The 26,893-nt window shown below is 43.1% G+C and overlaps 2 protein-coding genes and 2 pseudogenes across 2 annotated transcripts; 2 read left to right on the forward strand and 2 right to left on the reverse strand.

Annotated features, from left to right (window-relative positions):
- Positions 1 to 621: 621 nt before the first annotated feature.
- On the reverse strand, positions 622 to 2,120 carry LOC109769847 (uncharacterized). Its single transcript, XM_020328554.4, has 2 exons — positions 1,368 to 2,120; positions 622 to 989 (listed from the first exon to the last, which is right to left on the reverse strand). Exons 1-2 carry the CDS (start codon positions 2,018 to 2,020, stop codon positions 908 to 910), a joined length of 735 nt encoding a protein of 244 aa, XP_020184143.1. The 5' UTR covers positions 2,021 to 2,120; the 3' UTR covers positions 622 to 907.
- Positions 2,121 to 9,946: 7,826 nt separating this feature from the next.
- On the forward strand, positions 9,947 to 16,849 carry LOC141026361 (disease resistance protein At4g27190-like; annotated as a pseudogene).
- A 193-nt stretch (positions 16,850 to 17,042) lies between these two features.
- LOC141026362 (uncharacterized) lies at positions 17,043 to 18,498 on the forward strand (annotated as a pseudogene).
- A 2,127-nt stretch (positions 18,499 to 20,625) lies between these two features.
- On the reverse strand, positions 20,626 to 24,962 carry LOC109769841 (probable LRR receptor-like serine/threonine-protein kinase At1g05700). Its single transcript, XM_073504961.1, has 11 exons — positions 24,644 to 24,962; positions 24,236 to 24,374; positions 24,075 to 24,146; positions 23,651 to 23,722; positions 23,492 to 23,572; positions 22,402 to 22,568; positions 22,116 to 22,284; positions 21,856 to 21,923; positions 21,507 to 21,563; positions 21,188 to 21,377; positions 20,626 to 21,061 (listed from the first exon to the last, which is right to left on the reverse strand). Exons 1-11 carry the CDS (start codon positions 24,960 to 24,962, stop codon positions 20,626 to 20,628), a joined length of 1,770 nt encoding a protein of 589 aa, XP_073361062.1.
- Between the last annotated feature and the right edge of the window lie 1,931 nt (positions 24,963 to 26,893).

The raw sequence follows: 26,893 nt of genomic DNA on the forward strand, positions 1-26,893 counted from the left end.
AGTACCATAGGGGAGCCTATTGTATATGCAGTTGACACCCAAGGGGTTGTCAACACACAGCATATATGATCAACGAAAAAAATAGCGCGCTACAAAATATAGCGAGGCCCTTCTCCAAATGCTACACAAGTTATAGCGCGCTAATAGCGTGCTATATTTCGAAATAGCGTTTGCAAAAAAAAAATCAAATATATCTAGAAATAAAGTATTTAAGTAACTAAATTTTTCCTAGGAGCAAGCAATATATGCATAAGGGCCAAATCTAGGACATAAAAATTGTAAGTCTCAAACAGTTTCAAGATAAAAAGAGTGAGAAAGGTAGTGGTCGTGGGTTGGTTTTGGCCTGCTGGGCCGGCTGGGCTGTGGTTGTTTCAGTTTTGCATGGCCTGCACGTTAAAACGTATAACGCTACAACGTTATAGCGTGTGTAGCGCGCTAATTACGTGATTAGCGCCGTAGCGGCCGATTTTGCCAAAACGTAACGTCTCCCTTCCGAATATGATATAACCGCGTTATAACGGCGAAATAGCGTGCTATTTTTTTCGCTGTATATGATTAATGTCTAGAGAAAGGGCAAGTTAGGGGTGCATTCCCATAAGACGATGATGAAAGTGAAGATGATGAAGAAGAAAGGGATTTCAGTGCTGATTTTATTTGGCCACCTGAGTTTGGTTATGATCCTACACCACTGGGTGTTGATGAAAGAGAGATTGAGTTGCTTCATAGATTGGAACAACTGAAGTTGCAGAGAGGACCCTTGGTACTACTATGAAGGAGACACATGTGTGGATGAGCCTGAGGAAGAGGAAATGCATGATAGTGAGTCTGCGCCTTCTCGTCCAAAGAAGAAGAAGGGCGAGAGTTGGGCCTTCTAGCGGTGCTCCCATGAAGAAGAAATTGTTCATTGTCATGACTGGGTGCCTTCAGATGATGAATTTAGCAATCCTTCACACGTGAAACATATATACAATGGTTCAGCTCGGAGGCCCCTGAAAAATATGATCACATGTCTCGTCAGGTCACGTCACGTAGGCCGGAGAATGGTTAAATATGATTTTTCGATAAAGGGCGTCTTTTATTTTCTCATAATATAGCATCAAGGAGATACATACATACATATATAATGAGAACAACACCTGACATCTACATAATTAGGATACACACAGCCAGCACTAACACACACAAAGGATCACGCTAGCAAAACCAAAGTCATACAAGATTGATACTATGCTTAGGTGAAAGAAAAAACAAAGACCATCAACACCAACCATCTTTTTCTTGACAACAGAAGGACTACGAGAAATGGCTAAATAGGATACATCGTGTTAACAAATAGATCCGCTCAAAATCATTTGGCGACGGCGCACCTGACATCCCCGTTGACCGAGTGCGCGCCGTCGTTGGCCTTGGCCGGGTCAGGGAACATGAGCTGGCAGCTGTACTCGTGGTAGTAGACGGCCTTCTTGGGCCAAAACTTGTAGGTGAGCGTCGTCTTCACCACAACCTCCATGGTGAACCGCCCTCCCTTTCCCTCCCTGGAGAACTGGTCGGCCACAGCGCCGCCGACATTGATGGCCCGGCCGCTGAGGACCGGATGGATGGTTCGGTGCCGGCGAGGCCTCAGCTTGAAGCTGCTCGGGAGCTCGCCGTCACCATCCGAAGAGGAGGAGCCACCAAGCTTGGTACCGCTGTAGTAGGCGGCCACTGTAAGGTGGTCGAAGCGGACGCTGTAGAAATGGTGGGAGTTGGAGAAAGTGACATCGAGGGCGAGGTCGTAGCGGAGCGTGTCGGCAGTGACATTGTTGAAGGTGGTTAGGACGGCGGCAGTGGCGGTGGGGCGAATCTGGTAGGGGCGGAAGAGGATGAGCCAGAAGAGGAAGACGCTGAGAAGGGAGACGGCGAAGTTGGTGGCGGTCTTGCAGGCGAACACGGCCACCTTGGTGCCACAGCCCTTCTTCTTGCGTCCGCACAGCTCGGCCACCGCTGTGCGCAGACGACGGTAGGAATTAAGGAAGCACATGGTGGTGGACTGAGCGACCGAGATTGGAGTGCACACTCACGGTTCCATCGGTGCTTAGTTAAGGGGGGCTAGCTAGCTGATAAGAGAGTGACGAGGGATCTGATACTTTGGAGACATCTTTGGGCCACTTGCATAAAAGAAATAGCTTGTTTTCTTTTTCCAGTAAGCGACCCAGAATTTCTGTTGTCCCGCGACATATTTTGCTACCGTTTGAAAATGTTCATTTTGTTTAACTGAAATGCCAAAAACGCGTGAAATAACTTCTGGATGCCAAGCTAGACGCATAATCGCTCCTGGCTTATTGTAGAGCCCAACACCACAAGAATCTTACATTCTTAAGAAGTTTGTCCCAATTGACCCAACATGCAAAGTGTCCACCTCAACGCCACACATAAACGAGTGCATGCATTTAAAAGCTGAGTACCCAGTATACTCAGGTAAGCTCCAAAAAATGGCGCGCTGCCTATAAACCAAGTCTCACACTCGGCATCCACGGCTCGGCTTACACCATGTCGGCACCTAGATGTGAGTCGAGTGTATTTTCTCATGTGCTCGGCGAAATATAAGCCGAGTAGAAAATCGGGGTGTGATATGTCTCAAAGGTAATTATAATTTTTATATGATTCATGCTACTTTCCTAGCAACTCTACATATTCTGGGCATTCCTTTTTTATCAACTTCATTGGATTAACATATTAATCTAGTTTCAGTGCCAGTTTTTTTGTTTATGTTATTTTTGCAATTTCAAAAAATCACCATAGAAAAAGTCCCTGAAAAAATCAAACAAAAATAGGAGTGGTGTTTTCCTTCAAAAGTTAAAATAAATAAAATGTTTCATTTTATTTTTTCCTTGCCCTGGAAACAATCCCTTCTGCCTACACCAACCAACCACGAGAAAGATAGAGGGAAAAACAGTAAAGTGGCCGGGGAGGCTCGAAACTCTTGGTGTCCGTTCTGGATTTGCTGCTACAACTACACCTAGACGGAGGGAGTACAACTACCGTGACATCTCAAGCCGAGTATTGTTTTTATACTAGTCTTTCTTCATGAGATGCCTTACTGGCAGCCATTATTTAGTTACTTAACAATTTAACAGCGTTGGAGTGACTTACTCTTTTTCTTTCGGTTTAGAGGGCTCAAATCTGAAATCTCATCAACCAATGTGGATTGTGAGTGGATGACATGAATTATATGGATATAAAGCTGCCCAATGAAATATTTTTCACATATTCAATTCCAAAGCAATAAGTGTAGCACTCTCCTTTCATTGGACTTGCATGGAGCATGTAGAATACGATGCATGCATGACCACTAGTTTCCTCTCGCTTGTCGCTATTAATTAAATGTGGCGTGACAATCAAACACTTTAATTTCATTTGACTCAAATTGAGCCTAATAATAATGAAAATTTGAAAATTTTGAAATCAGCCCTTTAAATCGAAAGGAGGGAGTAATTAAGTAAGTACTGAACGTAGTAACAGTAGCAGACAACTGCGTTGGACAGTGTTAATTAGCTAGCTGCCAAATTGAATTATCCACATGCACGCCTATTGGTAGTTGAGCCATCCACTTGCTTCTCTTCCCTGTTTCATCAAGTTGGCACATGCACGCCTATTGGTTTGCACGACTATTGCAGTCGCCACGTGCAATTTTGAACAAATGACACGGAGCTAATTAACCACTACATAGTAAGCACATAATTATTTAAAAATAATATTACATTCCAACATTGTTGTCCCCTTTAACCATCCACGGATGCTGAATCAGATCCTCGTTCAGTTGCTCGATGCCGAATTGTGGATGCATTTGAACAAACTTCTCAAATGTGGCCGGATTATGGTCCGTAACTTCGATAGGATCACCCATGTTCTCAAATTCTAGAGGTGCGACAACATCCTCATCCTCGTTCTACATGATCATGTTATGCATGATAACACAACATGTCGTCACCTCCCACAAGGTCTCCAGATCCCATTATTAAGCAAGTCCATGAACAACTGCAAAATGGGACTGCAGAACTCCAAATGCCCTCTCGACATCCTTTCTAGTTGCTTCTTGTCTTTATTCAAAGTGAGATTTTTTCCGGCCATCTGGCTTAGAGATGATGTTGACAAAGGTATCCCATGGATGATAGATACTGACAACCCGATAGTTACCCATGTTGTACTCATGTCCACTTGACAGTATAGTGACAAGGAGATTTTCCTTCAGTCAGCCTCACAAACAACGGTGATCACTGCAGCACATTGATGTCATTGCGAGAACCGGGCATGCCAAAGTAAGTATCCCAATCCAAAGATCATGTGATGCAACTGCTTCAAGAATTATGGTGGACTCCTTAACATGACCTTGATATTACCCTTAGAAAGCTTTTGGCCAGTTCTTTCATTCCCAATGCATGCACTGAAGAGATCCTAGCAAACCTGGCCACCCTCTTGCTTCTGAGATTGCCAAGATCCTCTCGGGGTCCGCCAGAAGTTGTTCTCTCAGATACTGAGGACCAAACACCTCGACCACGGCAGTTGCAAACCTGTGCATGGCATCTCCGTATGTGATCTCAGACGTTCGTAGGTACTCATCCCATCGATATGTGGTCATGCCATATGCAAGTATCCATAGGGCGGCAGTGCACTTCTAGTAACCGGAGAACCCAATCCTTCCATGGCGTCCTTGTTCTAGACGAAGAATACATCATAGGACCGGACGCCATGGTACACACGATCGAAGAAATTTTTGCGCATCCAAAAGCGCAGCCAAAATTTGTCAGTGGAGAGGGCATCAGGGGCAAAGTAGGTGTCCATCAGTGTCAAATGGTCATGCACTCTATTGCAGCGGAGAACTCGATGATCCTTCATGGAACCCTTGAAATTGAGAACATGCACCTCCGCATTCTCCGCGCAAGGACTACTTGCACCATCGCCGTCCTATCCATGTAGTCCTCCTCGTCGGACGAGGCATCGGACAACTCAACATAGTGTTCGTGTATGTACTCCAAATCCGAATCCATTTCTTTAAGGAAGAAGGGACAAAAAAATTAGCTGGTGCAACTCACGGAATAGTTACCGGGCATGATGAGTATGGTAGTAGTGGATGGTACCTCGCGGGGCGGTGAGAGGAGAGGTATGGAACGGTGGAGGAAGAATCTGTGTCCGTGGACCGTACATGATGTGGTATGGAACGGCTAGTACATGGACGGTACATGGCTCAGACTAGCACTCCAAACAGGACTAGCTTAGACTATTTGCAAAGGTATACTACTACCACACTAGGAAACTAATCAAGCTAGATAATTAGACTCATACTAATCAAGATTAGTCTACCAGAGGGTGCACTTTGGAGATGCCCTCAGGACAGCCTTGAAGACCGCGACGTCACTGGTCAGCCACCAGCGTGAGATCAGAGGCTCTTGTTTTGTTTCGCCCAACTGGATGGTCTTGGGATGTCAGATGTTGTCTGCCATGCGCAGCTTGATGCGCGTGCTTGCGCCTTGAACAACGGATGTGATTCCATCTTATCTCTTGTCCTCGTATCGCCCAACGATTGATGCATGTGTTATTCACTTGCGTCCACAAGTGTTCTCACGTATTCAGCCTAAAAAGGAGAGACTTCACTAAACGTATTGGTCACTTCAGTTAATGCAGCCAATCGACGTTTGGGCCAATATTGTACAGTAAAGCCTGTTGAATTTTGTGTTGCACTGACAGTCTTCAGACGGTTTTCTTGTCCATGCGTGCATGTGATTAGGTGCCTAGTTAACCTAAAGCATGAAAAGTGGCATAGATAAACTCATTCACTTAATCTATGAAACTAAGATGCATGTGACAGCAAACATGAAAGCATTCACATTATCTTTTCAAATCTTGTACAACAAAGAAGGCTAGCAAGGTTGAAACCCTTGTTGGTAATGCTGAGGGCCGAAATAAAGTTTTATTTGTGTTGCTGACCTTATCATTGGCGCTAGAACCTTGTACACCTTCATGGCTTGATACCTTAGTTTCTCACTTTGGGATAATTTGCCGCTTGCTGCAAACCCTTGCAATTGCGGACCTCTAGCTGGTTTTTAGGCTATACACCTCGGAGCAAGCAAGCAACGGTTGCTACCCATCAGGTTTTCGTGTCCTTGAGGATTACTAATGGTGACTTGGCCCATCATCAAAGCATGAAGGTACACAGGTTGCTCATCTATAGAGGCAGCTCCCTGAGCATCATCATGACCTAGATCCTAAACTAAATGCAAATCCCAAAGGAGGAGATGGAGATCAAGCAGAGTTTGAAGACATTCCAGGCGGTCATCCCAGGGATGTCGTACGCGCCCCTCGGACATATCACACTACCAGTGTTCTTCAGTGAATGGAAGCTTCAGATGGGAATTGCCGGAAAACTACAGAAAAGTGCGAAAAATAAGTGCATGAAAGACAATGTTTTTCTGGAGCCCAAATAAATCACAAAAAATCAGAGAAAATCATCGGTAGAGAGCCAAGGGAGCTAGACATGGGCCAGACAGTTGACTGTGGGGCCCACGCGGCTCCACCGCATTTCAAGAATTCAAGTAATGAGGGAATAAAACACGAAATGCTTATGAGGCCGTCAGTCACTATGTGTGTTCGGTTTATTCGGTTTACATGGTTCAGTTTATATGGTTTTTTATTTGTACGGTATTAATACTTTGATAAATACGGTGTGAAAATAAGATACGGTTCGCTTTCGGTATATACCAAATTATTTTGGTATGGTTTCGGTATATACCATAAAAAACAAAGTTGACGCGAATTTGAAAATGACATCTAACAGTTTACAAATTTATGACTCAAAACACATATCTTTTTATACAAAGAGTATATACCTATATGCGAGTGTATATGCATGCATGGATTGGATGGTTATGGACGTGCTTATCATTGTTTTGAAGAGAAGTATGACTGCGTTACAATAAAAATGGATGCGCATAACATGAAATCTAGCTTATGTACAAAAATGACTACTTGTAGGGTTGTTCTCCCCAAGACAAATACATATATTTTTTACTTCGGCTTATTCGGGAAACCGTTCGGTTTTTCGGTATATACCATAAAAACCACAATACAAATCGGTATGAAAATTTCATACCATACCGAAACCATAAAAACCATGGAATTGGTTCAGTTTGATTTACTTCTGATATGATTTTTCGGTTCGGTTTTAAAATGCACATGGTGAGCTGTCACCAACCTAGCTCACAAATTACATTCAGAGATACAATGGATTGGGGATACAGGAGGAAGAAGAGCTGAGGACACAAACAGGAGGAAGCCGTATGTGCCCCTCGGACATATCGAACTACCAGTGTTCTTCGTTGAAGGGAAGAACTTCATATGAGAATTGGGCACTTTCGAAGTCATCTACTTTGAGATGGTCTACAACGCCCACCTTGGGAGACCGCTCTTGGCATAGTTCATGGTTAACAAACTACACCTACATGAGGATGATGCTAGAGGGACCAAAGGCCGAAATCACATCAAACACCTCCTTGGACAGCAAACTACCGAATGACATCATAGTGGCCGATGTGTTGCCGTGGTCTACCCACGGGAACCTCCGCGGGTTATGCCCAAGAAAAACCAGACACCCAGAACCATCAAAGAGCGATGGAGAGCCGCCCAAGGCTCTTACAGCTCATGAAGGATGACAGAATCCTAACCAAGGTAAAAACGTGAGCCAAGAAACTACGCAAGTTCACGACATATGGACATTTTTGACGTTCTTGTTCGAACTCAACTAAACTGTTTTATGGAACAATTTTGGTGTGTCTACATTATTTCTTCCTGCACGTATAAATTTCCTACATGCGTAACTAACACACACAGTAAGTGGAATTTCTATACCCGGCGCAGAATGCACACAAGAAGACGTGCATCCATTCGTACAAAAACAAGTAGGACCTTAGGACCTCTCGGCACGCGCTCGAAAGCGTCCTCGCATCTCCCGAGAACTCAGTATGTTCAGGATGGTGCATGGGATGCAATTGCAATCGATGTTGTTTGTACGAGAGGACAAATATGGAATCAGTGGCCTCCTCTGAGGGTTATGAGGATGATACACCCATTTCATGGCCTCGTCTGAGGGTTATGACTTATGAGGATGATACACCCATTTCAAATCACTATTCATTTTATTGTGAATTGCTCATAATTATCCATGTTTTGCAAATTATTACACCATCCTGATGCCATTTGCTCTTGATCTATATGTTGAAACGAAGGAGGGGGAATTGCTAGAAAACTACAGAAAAGTGGCAAAAATAAGTGCTTTTGCGGAGCCCAAATAAATCACCAAAAATCAGAGAAAATCATTGGAAGAGAGCTAGACATGGGGCAGGCGGCTGCCTGTGGTGCCCATGCGGGTCCACCACATGGCAAGAATTCAAGCAATGAGGGAATAAAACACAAAATGCTTACGAGGCTGTCACCAACCAAGCTCAGAAATCACATTCCAGAGATACAATGGATTGGGGATACAGGAGGGAGAAGAGGTGAGGACACATACTGCAACTAGTACTAGCAAACTAATCTAACAAATAAAACGGAGGACGCTTAAAGGAAACAAATCAAACTTACTTTAACACATTTCTAACAGACTCGTTGCATAACAGACTCCATTGGGATATATGATATGAGTAGGGAAAACCGACCCGAAGCGGTCAAACGCGGAAGCACGGCGCGCTGTCGCTGAGGAAGACGGCATTCGGCAGCGGGGTGAATGGTAGGTAGCACTCATAGCTGTAGAAGAAGATCTCCTTCACAATCACCTTGTACATGATGGTGAGATCCACGCGCACCCTCACACGAACCGCCCCAGAGCCGCGCTCCCTCTCCAGCTCCTTGGCCAACCCCTCTTGCACTTGCACGTCAACCACCGTGACCATGCCCTGGAAAACCGCGTGCAGCACCGTCGTGTTCTTGGGTCCTTGCTGGAAGGAACCCGGGAGCGAGTTCCCGGCCAGACCAAGGCTGGTGCCGTTGTAGGAGGCGCTGGCACCCACGTCGAGGTAGCTAATGCTAAGCAGTCTGTTGGAGTTTCGGAAGCTGAGGTCGACGGCGAGGTTGTACCGGAGGGAGTTGCCATTGAGGTCGAGGGAGGCGAGGGAGGCGGAGTCGACGGTGGGGTGGAAGCGGTCGGGGCGGTAGAGGAGCCAGAGCAAGAGGACGGTGAGGCTGAGCGGCGTCCAGCACTGGACGCACTGCCACACCCAGCGGGACGCCTCTATCCCGGCCTGCCTGCAACTGCAGCATAGACAGTTGAACGCGCATTTCCACGGCAGCGTCAACAGCGGCACCCACGTGTCCTTGATCACCGCCGTCTTCGTCGCCTTCCAGCACTTCCTGGCCGCTTTCCGGCGACCCTCCTCCACTCCCTGGCCGTGCTCCGACATTTTTTTATATCTCACGTACGTATATCCACTCAGGTTGCTGTGGGCATCTGCAGTTTATAGGAGTGGAGTGATGTATATATACTAGTCCTTTATTCCTTTCCTCCCAAATCACATGTTGTCTCTCAATAAAAGAAAGGGTGGTGGAAAGTTTAGTACCACCTGCTAGTGAAGGAAGAGTTGGATTTCTTTATAAAAAATTATCTTCCACATGCTATTGAAGCTTGAGAAGAGAAGTGGTTCCCTCGCGCTCCCCCTCTGCCGCCTTCACGCCTCACGTGCGTGCTGTGTTTTGTGAATGAGCAGAGGTGAGCTCAAACCCATGTCATCCGTGAGCTTGCATTTAATATTTGCCGCGTATACAGTTGTACGAGAGAGCAGGCCTTCGAAACCCTGCCTCTTGAGATCCTGTACGAGAGAGGGGAGATTAGGTTTTTGTGGAGCGTCTCCTACGCGACTGCTCTCCACCATTCGTCTACATCGACTACTTCGTCTAGGCCCGCATCGCCTTCATCATCACCATGTTCACCGACGCCGAGAGACTCGTTGCCGAGAAGCTCAACGCTAACAAGAAGACCACCGATCAGGAGAACGCTGGCGCCGCCGCCGCCGCGGCTTCGTCCCGGAGGGTATACAATAGGTGTGTCTGCTATTTTAGTTGTACTAGCGTTATACATAGAGGTGTCTACTATGTGCTAGTACGTGCTTAGGCGATCGAATATCGGTATGTGCTTAGTAGTGTCAAGGTCTTGCTCATGGTTTATTTTTGGATTAATTTATTAAAAAATTGCTAATATACTCAACAATCCTAAACCTAAAATTTGTAGGCAATTTTTGATTCAAGCCTTTGCCGCAGCATTGGAAACGGCCCTGATTATGAGGACATACTTTAAGCGTAGACAGACCAAAACTACCTTATGGCTCAGAGCGATGAACGTGTTCGGGGTCTCCCGTGTTACTCCAGGAGGAATGATTGCTCCTGGCCAGGAGTAGGCATTCCGGGAGGCACCGTCGTACTTGTCAGAGCCGTTCTAAGTGTGATCAGAGATAAGTTATTTGCCACATATTTACATACGTGGGTTGCCAAGGACTTGTTGGAAGCGCTCGAATCTAAATTCGATGCAACCGATATTGAAAGTGAGATGTATGCCATGAAGTAGTTCCATGATTACAGAATGATCAAAAACCGCCCTGTATTGCAATAGGCTCGTGACATACTGTGCATCATTAAGGAGCTCAAGCTTCATAAATGTAACTTACCGGGAAAATTTCTCGCGGATGAAAATGATGAAACTCCCTCCTTCCTGGAGGAACTTTGCTACTACTCTAAAATATCAGAGACGTGAATTCTCAGTAGAGCATGTCATCGGTCATCTGAGTACTGAGCAGAATTCAAGAGTAAAGAACTCACACCAAAAAGGGACCGAGGGAACCTCTGTCGCAAATATGGTCAACCAATTACATGAAGGAGCAGCCAATGCCATCCTTGGATGTGAGCACAACACACTTCAAGCAAACACAGCCAAGATAGAGGCCCGGCGGACCGGAGAGGTAGGCGCAGTCGCCGGTCATGGCGTGTCAATACTTATGTAAGTGTCCCGAACTTTCCTGTTTCTTCGGCTATTGTCAATGCTATCTATTGTGAGGATATTCACACCTACAGTACATTTTATCACAGTGGAGGAGCAATTGACTTCAATAAATTGTACCTCTTTTTCCCCACTGACACGGTTTGCATATGGACGTGATCATGTTGTTTCTCATGGCAATGTTGTTTTTCTTTAGAATAGATTTACAAGGTTATTCGGAGAATTGTATTGAATGTCATTGTCTACTTAATAAGCTATCTAGGTATAGAGTATGCCTCTATTGCATATATGTTTGAACTAGAATCACCTCCGCTGCCCCCCCCCCCCCCCCCCCCCTTTGAAATTCTGAAACATATGATATATATTTTAGAGTGTAGGTGGTCAAACAATCATCACATTGATCGCTGATACATACAAAAACATACTCACATATGTTAAACTTTCATCCTCAACTATCCTTTATGTTCTAGTTCTAACACAAAGCATTCTGATTTTGTTTTGATCAGGCAACACTGAATCAGGATGTCAGTTATGCGGAGAATTACTTGCTGCAGATCTGTATGTGGGCGTCGCCACCTCCAACCGCCGGCAAATTTTGCTTCCCCGCTGCCATCTTCGCCATCGATGCAGGTACCCATCCTCCTTCCACTCACTCCAGTACCAGTCATGTCTCGCAATTGGTCCAGCAACACAGTCCTGACAGTGGAACTTCGTGAAAAAAACATGGCAGTCAGGATTAGTGCTATCTGGAATTACCTAATGAAACACAATGATGCATCAACATAACTTCTTCAATCTAGGTAGCTTGACTGAGCTGATTACAAACAACTAGTATTATTTGAGTTAAGCTACATCACAATCCCATTAATCTCCCTGGTTATTTCTTTTCTTCATTGTTGAGCTTCATGATGTCTTCCTCATCTTTCCCAACCACTCATTGTTTTCCTTCAAAAATTAAAATAAGTAAACCAATTCATCTTTTTTTCCTGCCCCTGGAGACAATCCCATCTGCCTAAACCAAACGACCACGAGAGAGACAGAGCGAAAAACAGTAAATCATTCGGTGGAGGCTCGAAACTCTTGGTGTTGTTTTTGGATTTTCTGCTACAACTAAACATTGAAGACTGCGACGCCACTAGTGTGACAACGGAAGCCGTGTATTGTTTTTGTAGTGTTGCTTCATGGGATGCCTTACTGGCAGCGTATAGTTACTACTTAACAATTTAAACACGTTGGATAGAGTTAATTAAGTACTGAACATAGTAACAGTAGCAGAGAGCTGCCAGGTTGAATTATTTAGTTCAGTTTGCACGCCTATTGATATTTTTAACTCGCTTTTTTTGAGTTTGCACGCCTATTGGTAGGTGAGCTATCCGCATGCAATTTTGAACACATGACAAGGAGCTCATTAATCACTACAGACTAAGCACACAAGAAATAAATTAAAGAAAACTAGCTACCTGGCTATGCTCAACTTGCTAGCTTCCCCTGTTAGAAATGCATACGTAGTTTTGACACATAACCTGACAGAAATTAAGTTCCCACATTGCTGCAGTAATAAGCTAGCTGGGTATGTATATGGTGAGTGCCTAGCTAGCTAGAATCAGCATGCTAGAATAAGGATGCCAAACCTGAAGTAGTATTGGAAGTTTTGGATTCTCACACCTGGATGGAAGTAGTAGTGGGGGGTAGATGCTGCCTCTCTCGCACCGGTTGATAACGACAAAATGTCCACTGGCAAGATTAAGCCTTGAAGACCGCGACGTCACTGGTCAGCCACCAGCGTGCTGAGGCTTATGTTTTGTTTCGCCCAAAGGGATGGTCTAGGAATGTCACGTGCTGTCTGCCATGTGCAGCTTGATGCGTGTGCTTGCGCCTTGAGGACCGGTCTTGCCACCAGCGCGAGATACAAACTAGGTATAATCTCATCTCGTAGGATGATGCCATCTTGTGGAGTAAACTGATCAAGCCATGTTGAGTTTTTAGGGTAATATAATCATGTTCAATCCTTTTGTAGTGCAAACACTACCTTGCCGTGATCCAATCTGGAAAGGCGCATATGGTTCTTGGAATCTTAATTTACAGGTTCTTCCATCTTATCTCTTGTCCTCGTACCGCCCAACCGTTGATGCATGTGTTCTTCACGTGATTCCACAAGTGTTCTTTATGTATGCAGCATAAAAAGGAGAGACTTTACTAAATGTATAGGTCACTTCAGTTAATGCAGCCAATAGACAGTTTGACAAATATTGTACAGGAAAGCTTGTTGAATTTCGTGTTGAACTGACAGTCTTCAGACGGTTTTGTTGTCCATGCATGAATGTGATTAGGTGCCTAGTTAACCTAGAGCATGAAAGGTAACATAGATAAACCCATTCAACTAATCTATGAAACCAAGATGCATGTGATAGCATACATGAATGAAGATAGTTGTTTCTTACAATAAGAGCAACTTGTTGCTTGAGATGGCTTCAGAACACTGCAGGCCATGACGAGTACGCCTATGCCACGCAAACAAAAAAGATATGAATTTGTAGTGGCGGTTAGCATGATTAACATACCTTGCAGGAAACAATCTTTAGTGTCATATAGGGTCCTTAATGTTTAAGGTAACATGTAGATTGCCATGTTAGGTTCATTATGTTTTTAATACTATGAACTTTCTACGAAATACAATGGCCCTGCTTTACAAACAAACCCACCTAGCTGAACGATACAAGGTGTTATCGAAATCCTCATCCAAGCTGATGAAAGAAAACATGACTGAACAAGCCGGACACTGCTAACACACATATGGGGTGCACATTATACCTTGCAGGAAACAATCTTTACTGTCACATAGACCAGCAAGTTGCTTACATTATCTTTTGTTGTGCTTCAGCTTCACCGCTCACCCTTATATTAACCATTACATCGTTTCCTTCAAAGAATGGTCCTGAAGCAAGCCCCATGTTTCTCAAATCCCAATTGGTAAATTTTACATGTAATTGATAACCACATCATGAAGATTTCTTGTTTTTTCGTAACATGCCAATTTTAAAGTATGCCAAGGTATAATGAGGTATGGACATAATTGTTTTTTATTCGTTATCTGCAAAGCAAGGCACACTGACTATCTGATTTATAGAGTAGATTTTCCTGTCAAAATGTATGTCTACAGTTATTATTTGGTAATAGTCATCATATTGTTGATTACACATTATAAAGAATGTCAATTTGTTTGCTAAAAGAAATCTAGCAGGTTTGGGTCAATCTATATGATTATTGCCCCTTTTTCTTCCATTATGTACAGTCGGGTGAGATTATATCAAGTATTGTGCATTTTTCATGCTTATATATAATTATATGATCCTGTGCTTGTGATAGAAATGTAAATATGGAAATTAATTTTGATTGTGTTCGCAGATCAACTCATTGTTTCTTGCTTCTTGTGAGTATTCCTTTGTGGATACTGGACACTTTATGCAGAAAATCATGATAGAGCATTTTATGGAGAAACCATGATAGAGCATATAGATATGTGTGGTTAATTCGTAAAAGAAAGCTGGCACCTATACCTGAGCTTATGTTCACTAAACTAACAAACATCATGGGCCAACTTTTGGTAACAGCGTCATTGTGTTAATGTATACACCATAACAATGTATATCACTGTTTGTATTTTACATATATGTGTGAATAATATATTTGCAGTTCATCTGTTCTTTCATATTATGATCTTTCCATCGTTGCTATATGCATCCGTTCTTTGGTTGATCCCTTCTTTTGTAGACCTAGATGTGCCACGGCATTGTTTCTATGCGGCAGAGTCACAATAGTTGTTGTTCTCTAAAAAGTATCTTTAGCTTGTAGCTGCTGCAGTAGATCTCGAGGGAATTTATTTGTATGGAAATATCTTTCTGATGCCCCCAATAAAGCATGAGGTCACCATCTTGAGTTGGCTTGACACAAACACGCTCAAAGATATGGGGACGTGGCAACTCTACAAGGCCGTCTACGTCCTATTGCGTTGATATGGTCAGATTGTGAAGCTCCATCATCGAGACCTTTGATATGTGTGCACTCTTCAATTCGTCTTAAAGCTTTTCAAGGTCTTGGGCAGCTATGATATTTCACTGAAATTGCCGAAGACTATAGCAGCACCTGTCAGTTTCTCCTCCTCCTATTAGTCGAGTCAAACTGACAAAGACTCCAGATATCCGTGACCGGAAATGGCGTGACGAAAACCCTTTCCAGTTTTTTTGGTTGATGCCACACAATTTTATCTTGCATGGTTGTGCAAGCTTCTTAAGCTCTCCAAGGACGGAATTCGCACTTGCAGCTTCAACATTGACAACACGGAAACTGTACGTCATCATGGGCGCTGCTAACTACTTCCTCCGTTTCTGAATATAGTTCTTTTTAAAGATTTCAATACAAACTACACACGGATGTATATAGACATATTTTAGAGGGTAGATTCACTCATTCTACTCTATATGTAGTCCCTTGTTGGAATCTCTAAAAGGACTTGTATTTAGGAACGGAGGAAGTAGACCATTTCCACAAAACATGGAAAACAAGCTGAATACCAAGCTGCCGGAATGTTCCCTAGTTCTCCATGGTGTTGACGTCTGGACTCATCATCCGCCTCCGCACCATCAACACCAACTGACGGCGGTGTTGCTGCCGCTAGTTGTGGGTTTGTGTCTGCACCATCACCGTACGCGGCTATCGCGCGATCAAGATCATTTGTAAGGGAAGTGGAAAAGCAAGAAGAATTGATACCGGTGGATAAGAGTATTGTTCACAAGTGCAAGGAATTGCCTCTTGCTATCAAGACAATGGCAAGTTTACTTCGATCAAAGCATAACAGTTAATTGTTCTCTGTTTTGATTAGTGATGACTGGAAGAATGGCATCTTTGCTACTAGGATTATACCTGCACTATAGCTAAGCTATGAGCACTTGTCATCAGAAGAAAAAAAGTATGATTTTCCTTCTGTACCATCTTCCCCAAGGAAAGTGTGATGGAGAAAGAAATATTAATCGAGCTATGGATGGCAAATGACTTTATTGCATCAGAAGAAAAAGGCCAACAATTTTTTTATTTGCTAGCTTGGAGATGTTTCCTAAAATGAAAAAGGGAGATGCTTGCTAGACAATGGCATGTCCACCGACCAACTACTTCCAAGATGCATGATCTTGTTGACTCAGTAAGTGGAAATGATTGCTCAATATTGCAACAATCTTAATCACGTCAGGACATTCTAAAACGATCCAAGGATGCTAGTTCATTACACCGTGAGGTTCCTCATGTGTCACTTGAATATCCCAGTTATGATAGTATTGCAGCCATGGAGGATTCCTGTTGCCCAGCCCCGCTCAATATTAAACCTAGAGGACTGGCTCAGGTTAAGACTTGTCCTTACGAGCATTCATGTCCTTATGAATTATGTCATTGATAGTGATGTAGGTTGTGGAATCGATAAGTTGAAAGGGTGGAATTTAGGTGTTGCTCTTTGTTTGACCGGAGTGAGAACAGTGCATAGTGAAGGAAATGCTAAACAAGGCAATATGCCCGGCAAGCATAATTTGAAATGATTATATCTACCTTGGGGAAATAGAACTTAAGTGTCAGTAATGCAGAAGGAATTGATTGTGAAGGGGACAATAATGCGGATGGAATTGACTGTGAAGTGGATAGTAATGCACAAGGAATTGATAGTGAAGTGGACAGTAAGGCACAAGAAATATTAGAGGCCCTTCATCGTCACAAAAGGCTTGTAGTTTTAGTGTTAATGAATTATACTGGTGCTAAATTGTCATCATGGATGCAGGACTCTATGCAGTTTGAGCAACTCCCTGAACTTCATCTGAGTGAACTCAATAACTGCCAGGATCTTCCACCATTATGGCAGCTACCCTCTCTCATTTACTTGTGTTTGGATTGTTTCAATAGCTTGGAAACTATATGCGTTGGTATTGATAATATAGACAATAGACAATCATGTATTTCTCTACCACCCCTTTTTCCTAAATTGGAAACCATGAAGGTTTATGACATGCCTAAGCTGGAGAGATGGCACCAGGAGGTGGTAGGACAAGTAGTGGTTGTATCATTCCCTCAGCTCAAGGAGCTACGAATGGAGTGGTGCCCAAGGTTAGAGACACTACTAAATGGACTCCTAGAGCAGCTCCCAGCCATCGCCGCCAGGTGGCTTGCCCTTCGAGGCATGATAATATGCCGTGGCCTTTACAGTTGTTTTATTCATGTACTAAATTTTGAGTGCCGCCAGTATGACAAGGTATTCACTGTATCCCACACCCGTCTGCTGCAAACAAATGATCCCAATAACTACATCATACAGCTTTATGCCAGGAGGGAAGAAGGTCTTGAGCTTCCCGTATTGATCACAGGCATGCCCAATTGCTTCTAGATCACACTTGTGTAACCACTTCTTTGCAAACTTCGAGACTATATTGTTAAGATAGTTGGTTGCCGGACTCTGAAGACCCTTGATAGCTTGAACCTCATTGGTGATGAGAACCAGTTCCAACGATTGCAACCACAAAAATGTAACCATGTCCTCAAATGTCTTCATTCCAGCCTAAATTGTTTCATTGATGTTTGCAGTGGTTGCCTGTTTCATATTCAGGCAAACATAGCATGAATAAAATTTGCTGATAACATAACATCTTAAGGACATCGCAATGCATCGAAGGACGATGGAAATCTTCATTCCTTCAACTGCATCCTATAACATTCACATCCTCTCTGTGAAGTGTCTATTAGCAAAAAAGAATGTCACCGATGAAGACGATTTTTGGATTCAAAGGCATTAATTTTGGAAATGCTAGCCAGTTGAGCATCGCAGAGAGAGTTCATCCAACACATAGTTCCGGGGCCCATAAATTGAATACGAAACTCTTAGACTTAGATTTATTTTATTAAACTATAATATAAAATATTATTTTTGTATGTTGCTTAGGTTACTTAGTATACTTAATAAAAGGAAATTGTGTTTGAGCACTCTCTATGTATGGCCAATTCAAAATTCATGTCCTTACGAGCATTGAAGACATGCATACTCAATCGATACACATATGAAAAACTTGAAGCATGTTCACTACCTAGATTGTTCTAATTCTAATATATCAGCACTGCCTGAAGCCATTGTCATATTGTATAGCTTGCAAACATTGAAGCTCAATGATTGTCAAAGTCTTGTGAAATTACAAGAGGGCATGAGATATATGAGCAGTCTTCAACACATCTCCCTCATTGGGTGTGAAGATCTGGAGCGCATGCCAAAAGGTATTGGTCAAATGGATTCTCTACAGACATTGACGAATTAGGTCATTGATAGTGATGCAGATCATGGAATCGATCAGTTGAAAGATTTGAATGTAGGTGCTGCTCTTTGTTTGCCTGAGGTGAGGGAAGTGCCTAGTGCAGACAACACTAAATAAGGCAATATGTCCGACAAGCATAATTTGAAATAATTATATCTTCCTTGGGGAAATAGACGTTACCATTGTGAAGTGAACAGTAATGTAGAAGGAATTGATTGTGAAGGGGACAGTAATGCGGAAGGAATTGACTGTGAAGTGGACAGTAATGCACAAGGAATTGATTGTGAAGTGGACAGTAATGCACAAGGAATATTAGAGGCCCTTCGTCCTCACAAAAGGCTTGAACTTTCCCTTATTTTCCTAAATTGGAAACCATGATGGTTTATGACATGCCTTAGCTAGAGATATGGCACTAGGAGGTGGCAAGACAAGTAGCGGTTGTATCATCCTGTTTTCCAAAAGCACATGTACCTACGTAAAGATTGTGTATCGTGCCATTCGAAGCTTGCCTCCACAACTGTTATTAATCATGCTGATCTGGAAGCTGCGATTGTTAGGTCCTTACCAGATTATGTTAGTGCTTTATCTTGACGGGCTGGAATCTGCCAATGTATATAACTGATCCTTGAATTAATCGTTGTTAAAGTAGCTCCAGTTTTCACTGACTGAATCTGCTGCGTACCGAAATATGTGAATCTCTGCGCTTACTTATGGCAGAGATGCATAACTTAACCTGTCAGATCAATTAGATCATCTTCAATGTTATTACTGACAACCTCTGTGCTTTGTCATTTTCAGTATTTGACAGCAGTTTTAACACTGTACGATACAGCGGATGATTATACAAGGAATATAATTGAAACAGCAAACAGAACTTCACTAGCTCTCTCACACTCGACACAGGAAACCTAATCATCTAGAGAAATTTGGATACAAATATCCATCATAATATGGATGTGTACTCCAAACGGTCTTTATTGACTGAACTGTCATATAATATAAGCTCTTTTAGAGATTCCAATATAAACTACACATGGAGCAAGATAAATTAATCCATACTGTAAAGTATGTCTCTATACATCCGTATGTAGTCCGTATTGAAATCTCTAAAAGGACTTATATTTAGAAACGAAGGGAGTAATATATACTGCGTTGTACTATGACTCTCATGACTGCTTCCAGCAGTTCCAGCTTGACCGGGGATGAAACAGAGCATGGAGCTGCCCTGCTTTGGGCAGGAAGCGGTACATCAGCCAGTCTTCAAGTAATCAGTGTTACCGTATGGAAGAGTTCCCAGTCAAGTACTGTATGTTTTACGTTCTTGTAAAACAGAAGATAACATTTTGCCTGATTAAATTTTCTCCTCCTCTGCTCTGCTGCTTACCCAAGTTAGTATATATGCCAGAGATGCATACATGTTTTTCATGGGTAGTGGTACCTTGAGTTGATCAGCTGAGAGTCAAAGAGGTCCGGAGCCTTCTATTTTTATTTTGTGTTTTGCTACTTAAACATCATCTGCTGCTTGCTGAAATAGCAGTACTTCACTAGTGGATATCATAGTGTGCCGACTCTGGAGAGAAGTCTAGGATTTTGTGTGTAATGAAGCTCTCGAAAAAGCAATATATACAATAAAGTCCGCACCCCTTTTTATGATTCATTCATTCCAACAAAATTCAGAATGCAATATGCCTAAGATGCACTGAATGTCTGTCAATGTACATCACACAATCTTCAAGTAGTCACTGTTACTGTACGAGAGAATTCCGTGACAATTTTGCAGTTCCCATGCATTTCCATGAAGTCTGCACCCAAGAGCTGACAAGTGAGTATTTTGGAGTTCCAACTTTGTTGGAGAGTCAAACTTTTTTATGTTTGACCGTATTTATACAATAATACACTAACATTTATGCCATCAAATTAGTAGCATTAGGTTCATGATAAATATATTTTCATACATTGATATATTTTTGCACAAACACGGTCAAACTTTGAGATCATTTGACCTTCCAACAAAGTTGGAAGTACACTCTTTAAAGGACGGAGGGAGTACAGTGCAAACAATGTGTTTCCCGATATGAGTAATAATCGTTTCGATCCTCTTCTTCCGACCGTGTCATCTGCCAAATAATTAACGTGTTTTTCCCGCAAAATAAAAATAAAAACAATTAACGTGTTTCCCAGTATGAGTAATATTGATCATACACCTCCAAGCCATACAGTGCAAATTACCAAACCACGCCTCAACTAGCGATCCAAAGTAAATCTAATCCAGGAATGTTAATGCGCTGATGTTTCTCCAATTAGTTCTGTCTCGAGCGCACCAACAGTCTCGCAGTCCGAAAACTCCAAACCGCCTGTTCCATCCGAGCTGCATCTCCTGGAGCGCGAAGAGGTCTCCAGCTGCAAGCTCTCTTTGATCCCCTCCACGACCTCCACCATCGTTGGCCGGTCCCGCCCCGTGTGCTCCGTGCACCGCAGGGCCAGCTCCGCCACCTTCCACACAGAGTTGATGTCGCGGTCTCCTCTTATCGTCGGGTCGGTCACGCTGTCGATGTCACCTTCAGAGAGCCTGTGGCGTGCCCAATGAGAGATGTTGGTTCTCTCTGTGTCGCTGATGATGATGATGGCTGGCTGGCCTGTGATGAGCACCAGGAGAACGACACCAAAGCTGTACACGTCACTCTTCTCGCTCAGATGAGAGGTCGCGTAGTACCTGCTCAGAGCTAAGTCTCACATTTTACTCGAACAAAAAGTGTTGAAACATAGTAGGGGCAAGCTATGTGCAACAGTTGTTTCAACAGAAATATGAAAAATTAGGGTCAAGAACATGCATGCGTACTCTGGGTCCAGGTAACCTAGGGTACCAGCTGGTTGGGTGGTTGTGTGTGTTCTCGTACCACTGCTGAAAGCCCTTGTAAGGCCAAAATCCGATAATTTTGCCTCCAGATTTGAAGTAAGTAGGATATTCCCAGTCTTCACGTCTCTATGAATCAAGGGTGGGCTGCAGGATTTGTGCAGGTATTCCAGTCCTACATGCGGATAGTTTAAACTTAGATGATGTGTACACGATCAAAACATCGATGATTTCTAGCATTGAAGGGATATGGTATATGGACAACAGCCCACATGTGAAAAAGAAAATGAAACTTGCCGCATACCGTAGGCAGAGTCCAATGCGATCTTAAGGCGTTGCAGCCAGTTAGGGGATTCTTGACCTGTCAACAAAAAGTAAATTAGATAAACCAGTTAACTTTGAAGGGAGGGCTGGTAACCTGATGCACTAGTAGACCACTATTTTTCAAGTATTCATTCGTAAATCAGCTTTCAAGTATTTTGCAAGCAACCAAATTCTCTTGATGCTATAGTAAGAACTAAGAAAGCATGTTTTACTATTTTACCTAGCTAACATTGGGTAACTAATTTGTCTCACGATTGAGGCCTGTACCGTGCTGAACTTACCTTTGTACTCACGCAGAATGATGTGGGAGTGGGGCAAAAGTTACTAACCTCTGAGCCGGTCCTGCAGGTTTCCTCCATCCATGTACTCATAGACTAGGCTTAGATGTTTTCTATCCCTGCAAAAACCAATTAAGGACACCAAGTTCTTGTGATGGACCCTCGTTAGGTGCTGAGCCTGTGGTATGGATATGATAATTCATAAACCGGCAATATGTATTGTATGATATCTGATACACAGATACTAATTTTCTTGAGCGGTAAATGTACATGACTGACTACATGTACCTCGGCTAAAAATTCTGCATAACCTTGTGAAGATGTCTCTGACAGCATCTTCACTGCAACAGGAGTTCCATTCTCCAAACAGCCAAAATACACAGGACCAAAATACACAGGTGTTGAAGTTATTGGTAATGATCTTGAGTTCCTTGGACTTGAAGCTCCAGTTCTCGAACTGATTAGCGGAACGAGGCACATCTAAAGGCAGCATAAACACTGCTCGTACTTTAGTACGCATGAAAAAGGAATGCCAATCAAGCATTCTAAACTCCCTTGGTAATACCACTATTCATAAGTTGATATTGATTTAGTTACCTGGTCTCTTCTTCCTTCTAGACCAAACGACAAGCGCAAGCAGAGCCACAAGAAGTAGAGCGCCAATTACAGGAACAACAATCTGGAGTATAGATTTTGGTTTCTTCTTTTTGTTTGGAAACGTGTTGCAAGGAGGACTTCCACATAGGTTTGGGTTATTGTCGATCCTAGAAAAATCTCAGGAAAGATTTAAGAATGTTAACTTTGGAGTTATTAGAAATACCTGTGATTCAGGTGATATAGTACTCTCCTAGCTTATAATTTACAAAGAGAAATTCACATATTTTCTATATTATTTTAATTAAGCTGCTCTTATGGCAATGCTGAAGCATAATGCCACATGTTTGCTACGTGGCATCTCAGTCATCACAAAACCTCTTGGGATAGGGCCAAGGGGGTAAAATATATTGATCCAGGAGTTCAAGGTAAAAAGAATAACTAGCTCCAAAGTTCAAGGTTGAAAAGTGAACTTCTACAATAGATAAGGGTTCAAAGTGGACTTCTTTTTTGTTCAACTTATTGCAAGTGTGCTTAAATAGTACTAGATGAACATATATTTTTAATCACTAGCTCACAATACCACTTAGTCAAATTAATGTGACAAACATAAGAATTCTAGTGGTAATATGCCCATGGTAACTGGAACAGGATAAGAGGTTCAAATTATCCACATTTGATTTGAATAAAATATCTACTGCAACCAATTGCCTCCATCAAATTCATCGATGATGGTGTTGTTGAAGTGTATGGGAATTGCCTAGCCCTTTTCATCAGTTCAGCCTTTTTGTTGTGTTGGCTAGTGCATGAAACTTAACATGGTACAGGCCCCAAAGCCTTGAGTTCAAGTCCTGACTTTCGCAATTTATCCAAAAATTGCTGCCGCTCCCCACCGTTTGTCCATGTATAGGCCTCTTAAGCCATACCTCTGAGTCTATTCGTGTGCTGACTTTTCGCGTCACACGTGAGAGGGGGTGTTGAAGTGTATATGCGGATTATCTAGGCCTTTCTATCAGTTTGAAATTTTGGTTGTATTGGATAGTGCATGAAGCTTAACAGGTGTAATGACGATATATAGGAAACAGGTGCAAACCTCAGTGTCAGAAATCCGTCCTGAGATTTTTCTAGCAGGTTCATAGGAATTGGTCCATTGAGGTCGTTGCTTGACAAATCCCTATAAGAGATAAAGAAACTGAAAAGTGGTTCTGTGCTATACAGTTTGCAATACAAGTCATATTGTCAGGACACGTACAGAAATGTAAGTGATGGCACTTGACCCAGAAAATAAGGTATTGTTCCCGATAGATTGTTATGAGATAGATCCCTGGAATGAAAAATGACATGAAACACTCATAAACAGATGCTTAAGTATGATGGAACGAACTCCCCTGCTTTCAACAAGTTTGAACTTTCATAGTTGGATACTTGGTACTTGGGCTCAACAACAATAAGTACCGACCTCAAGATTTGATAAGCTTTCCATGTCAAAAAGGGTCAGACAAATACAATTCAAAAACAAAATTCAACGTTACTTTTAGTTTTTGCAAGCCTCTAGCTTCAAGGCTTCATATGGTAATGTGTTACTAACGTTACTGGCAGAGACAATACTGAGCGGTCTTGGGGAGACTCTTCGTATAGTCTTGGGGAAATCTAAGGTGATAATCTAAAGAACTTACAAGCGTTGGAGCAATGTTAGCTGGCCAAAGGAAGCATCTATTTCACCAACCAACCCGCTGGATGACAAGTTTCTGCAAGGAAGAGGGAACAATCGTCATACGTGGAACTGCACACACTACTCATTTTACATTGCATATAAGTTATGTTCTTCAGAACTCACATGGCAATTATTCTTGGCGGACCATCGGGAGTGTAACTGCAATCCAAGCCATACCATGCAAAAGATATTGGGGCACACGGATCACCCACCCAGTTTCTCTTCACCTTAAACTTCGTCTGGATTGCCACCATAGCATTGGCTGAAGATACCAAATAAACGTGTAGGCGAAAATGCACATATTCAGTTATGTACTTATCGAGATGAACAAAACACCCATGCACTGAAACTAGTCTGAGCAGAACAACACTAAAACTACATTCAGTAGAACATTGGTGAGATAATGTGGTAGAGTCCAAAAACGTCTTACATTTCGGGACGGAGGAGTAGCACAATAGTTTTTGTGGCTTGACTGACCCAAGTAATTAAATTAGAGCTACCAACTTAAGTAGGATGGCATAGTATATATACCATCTAAAGATGCAGTAGTAGATTCATTCAGGGGCCACACCATGAATATCTCCATAGCGTTGATCAAAGGCGGGAGCACAGATTTTGATGTTGCCAGGAGGGAGATGCTGTGCTCGCCTGAGCCTTGCACAATCGCTGGGATAACATTAGCAAGCAAGTAGGTTGGACTGAATGCAGCAACTAATTGGTTGTTGTCCACGGATACATCAAATTGCCTCAACCCTTGGACAGCCTCTAGTTCAGCAAAGTATAGTGCAAGAGAGTACTTGGTGTCAACACCAACACCCATGGATGCATCTGCACTCCAGGATATGTCCATCCTTGAAGCATTCACTGGAGTCAGGGCCGGCCCTAAGGGGGGGGCAGGAGGGGCGGCCGCCCCGGGCCCCCAGTGTCCAGGGGCCCCCATCTAGGTACGTACGTAGGCCTACGACGAGCGGATGTCGCAGTCAGCTAGCTAGCCCATGCCCGGAGCTGTCGAAGCTACGCGCTAGCCCTACGTACGCTGGGCAGGCAGTCACCGTACGCAGCTTGGTAATCCACGCACGAGCACATCCACTCCTTCGGTGAGGGCCCCTGTGGTCATAGGCTCGTACGAGTTGATTGCGTGACGCCCGTCCAGTTTCCTAATTCCCATCTAATTCCGAGATCCGATTGTGAGTTCACGTCTTCGAGTATCCCCCAGCCACGATCATCATCTCTGGACGCGAACGCGAGTCGCTATTTCATGGATGAACTCTGTTCTTCCATCTCTACTCCAGGCCAGCGCCAGATTGCGCCATCACCCAGCACGCACACGCTCATGCACATCGCCGAGCGCATGCCGCAGACGCATATACATATCACATCATCGCCAAGCGCCGGATCAGACAATAACCAGCAGCGATTCAACCGATCCAAGGTATTATCATATTCATGATTTTAAATCGCAGCAGAAAAGGCCGCATTGCGGCACAATCGCCGCTGAAAAGTTGCCCTGCGATGATTTGCATGCAGGCCAAAATCGCGGGAGATCACCGGCGATTGCAGGAGATCATGCTGATTTAGGCTAAAATTTTGATGCAAATTTGGCTGACGCAATTTCCTTTCTCCGGCCATTTTAATAGGTGATCATTATCACTTTGTTTATTGCTAATTAAGTAATTTATCTTCGTCAACATGATGCATGGCTTTTACTGTCAAACTTTTCATGCAAATTTGTTTATTTTCAGCATTGTGTGTATAAACTATATATCATAGTATCAATCTTGCTTTTAGATTTATTATAAAAAATACAGACAGCAATACTACTATAATTGTTGTGTTGCTTATGTTATGGCCCCTATATCCGCACACAAAATATATAATAAGGGCCCCCGAGCTGCCCCTGAGCTTTATTTTCGCCCCGGGCCCCTAAAAACTCAGGACCGGCCCTGACTGGAGTGGACGCACTACGCATCACTGCCGATGGTGCATCGTAGTTGTTGTTTGGAGAGTTCTGGACAGGCTCATCCGATTTGTTGGTTACATCTGTCCAGCTGGGAACATCTTGGTATCTCTGCCACATTCGGTCGTAGGGGTCATCTGGGAACCTTGGGTAATTATTGAAAGGAATAACATTCAGCATGGTTAATTTAACGAAATAAGAAGAAAGGAAGAAACATTAATTGCATAGTCTACCAACCTATCAAACTAATAACTTTGCTCGATCCGCTCACCTAATGTGCATATAGTTTGTTCCGAAGTGGTAGCGATTGGGTCCAAAACCAACTGTGTCACGAAAAAAGCTGAGCAAAACAAGGGCCTGTCCCACATTGGCCTGCGGATAAAGATTTTCTTTGAGTGACCTCAAATCAAGCCCTGAGATGAAAGGAGTTCCGGATCCTATATTCACCAAGCAAATCTGCAGGAAGTCGGAAGGGCACAAAGCAATTATCTCAAACACGTACGCTGTACTGGAATTGACAATGGTCACTGTTGTCCAGTAGTTGGCCCCAAAGTAAAGATCAAAGGTAGGAAGACTGTTTAGCTTGTCATAGTCACCATAGCCAAATGCAGCCCTAAGAAGGTACTTGCCACCCGGTGTTAGGGACCGTAGTGTGTAGCAGTTACGTTCTCCGCTGGGAAAGAAGCGAAGGTTATCGTACCGCTCTGCAAGGTCAGGCTGCAAATTCTCCTTGTCAACATTGTGGATGAGTCCTGTATCAGTGAAACCCTCATCCCTTACATATGATATACCTGTCTTGGAATCTATGTAAGTCGGGTTTGTGG

Source organism: Aegilops tauschii, chromosome 7 (genome assembly GCF_002575655.3).
Source record: "Aegilops tauschii subsp. strangulata cultivar AL8/78 chromosome 7, Aet v6.0, whole genome shotgun sequence".
NCBI classification, from domain to species: domain Eukaryota; kingdom Viridiplantae; phylum Streptophyta; class Magnoliopsida; order Poales; family Poaceae; genus Aegilops; species Aegilops tauschii.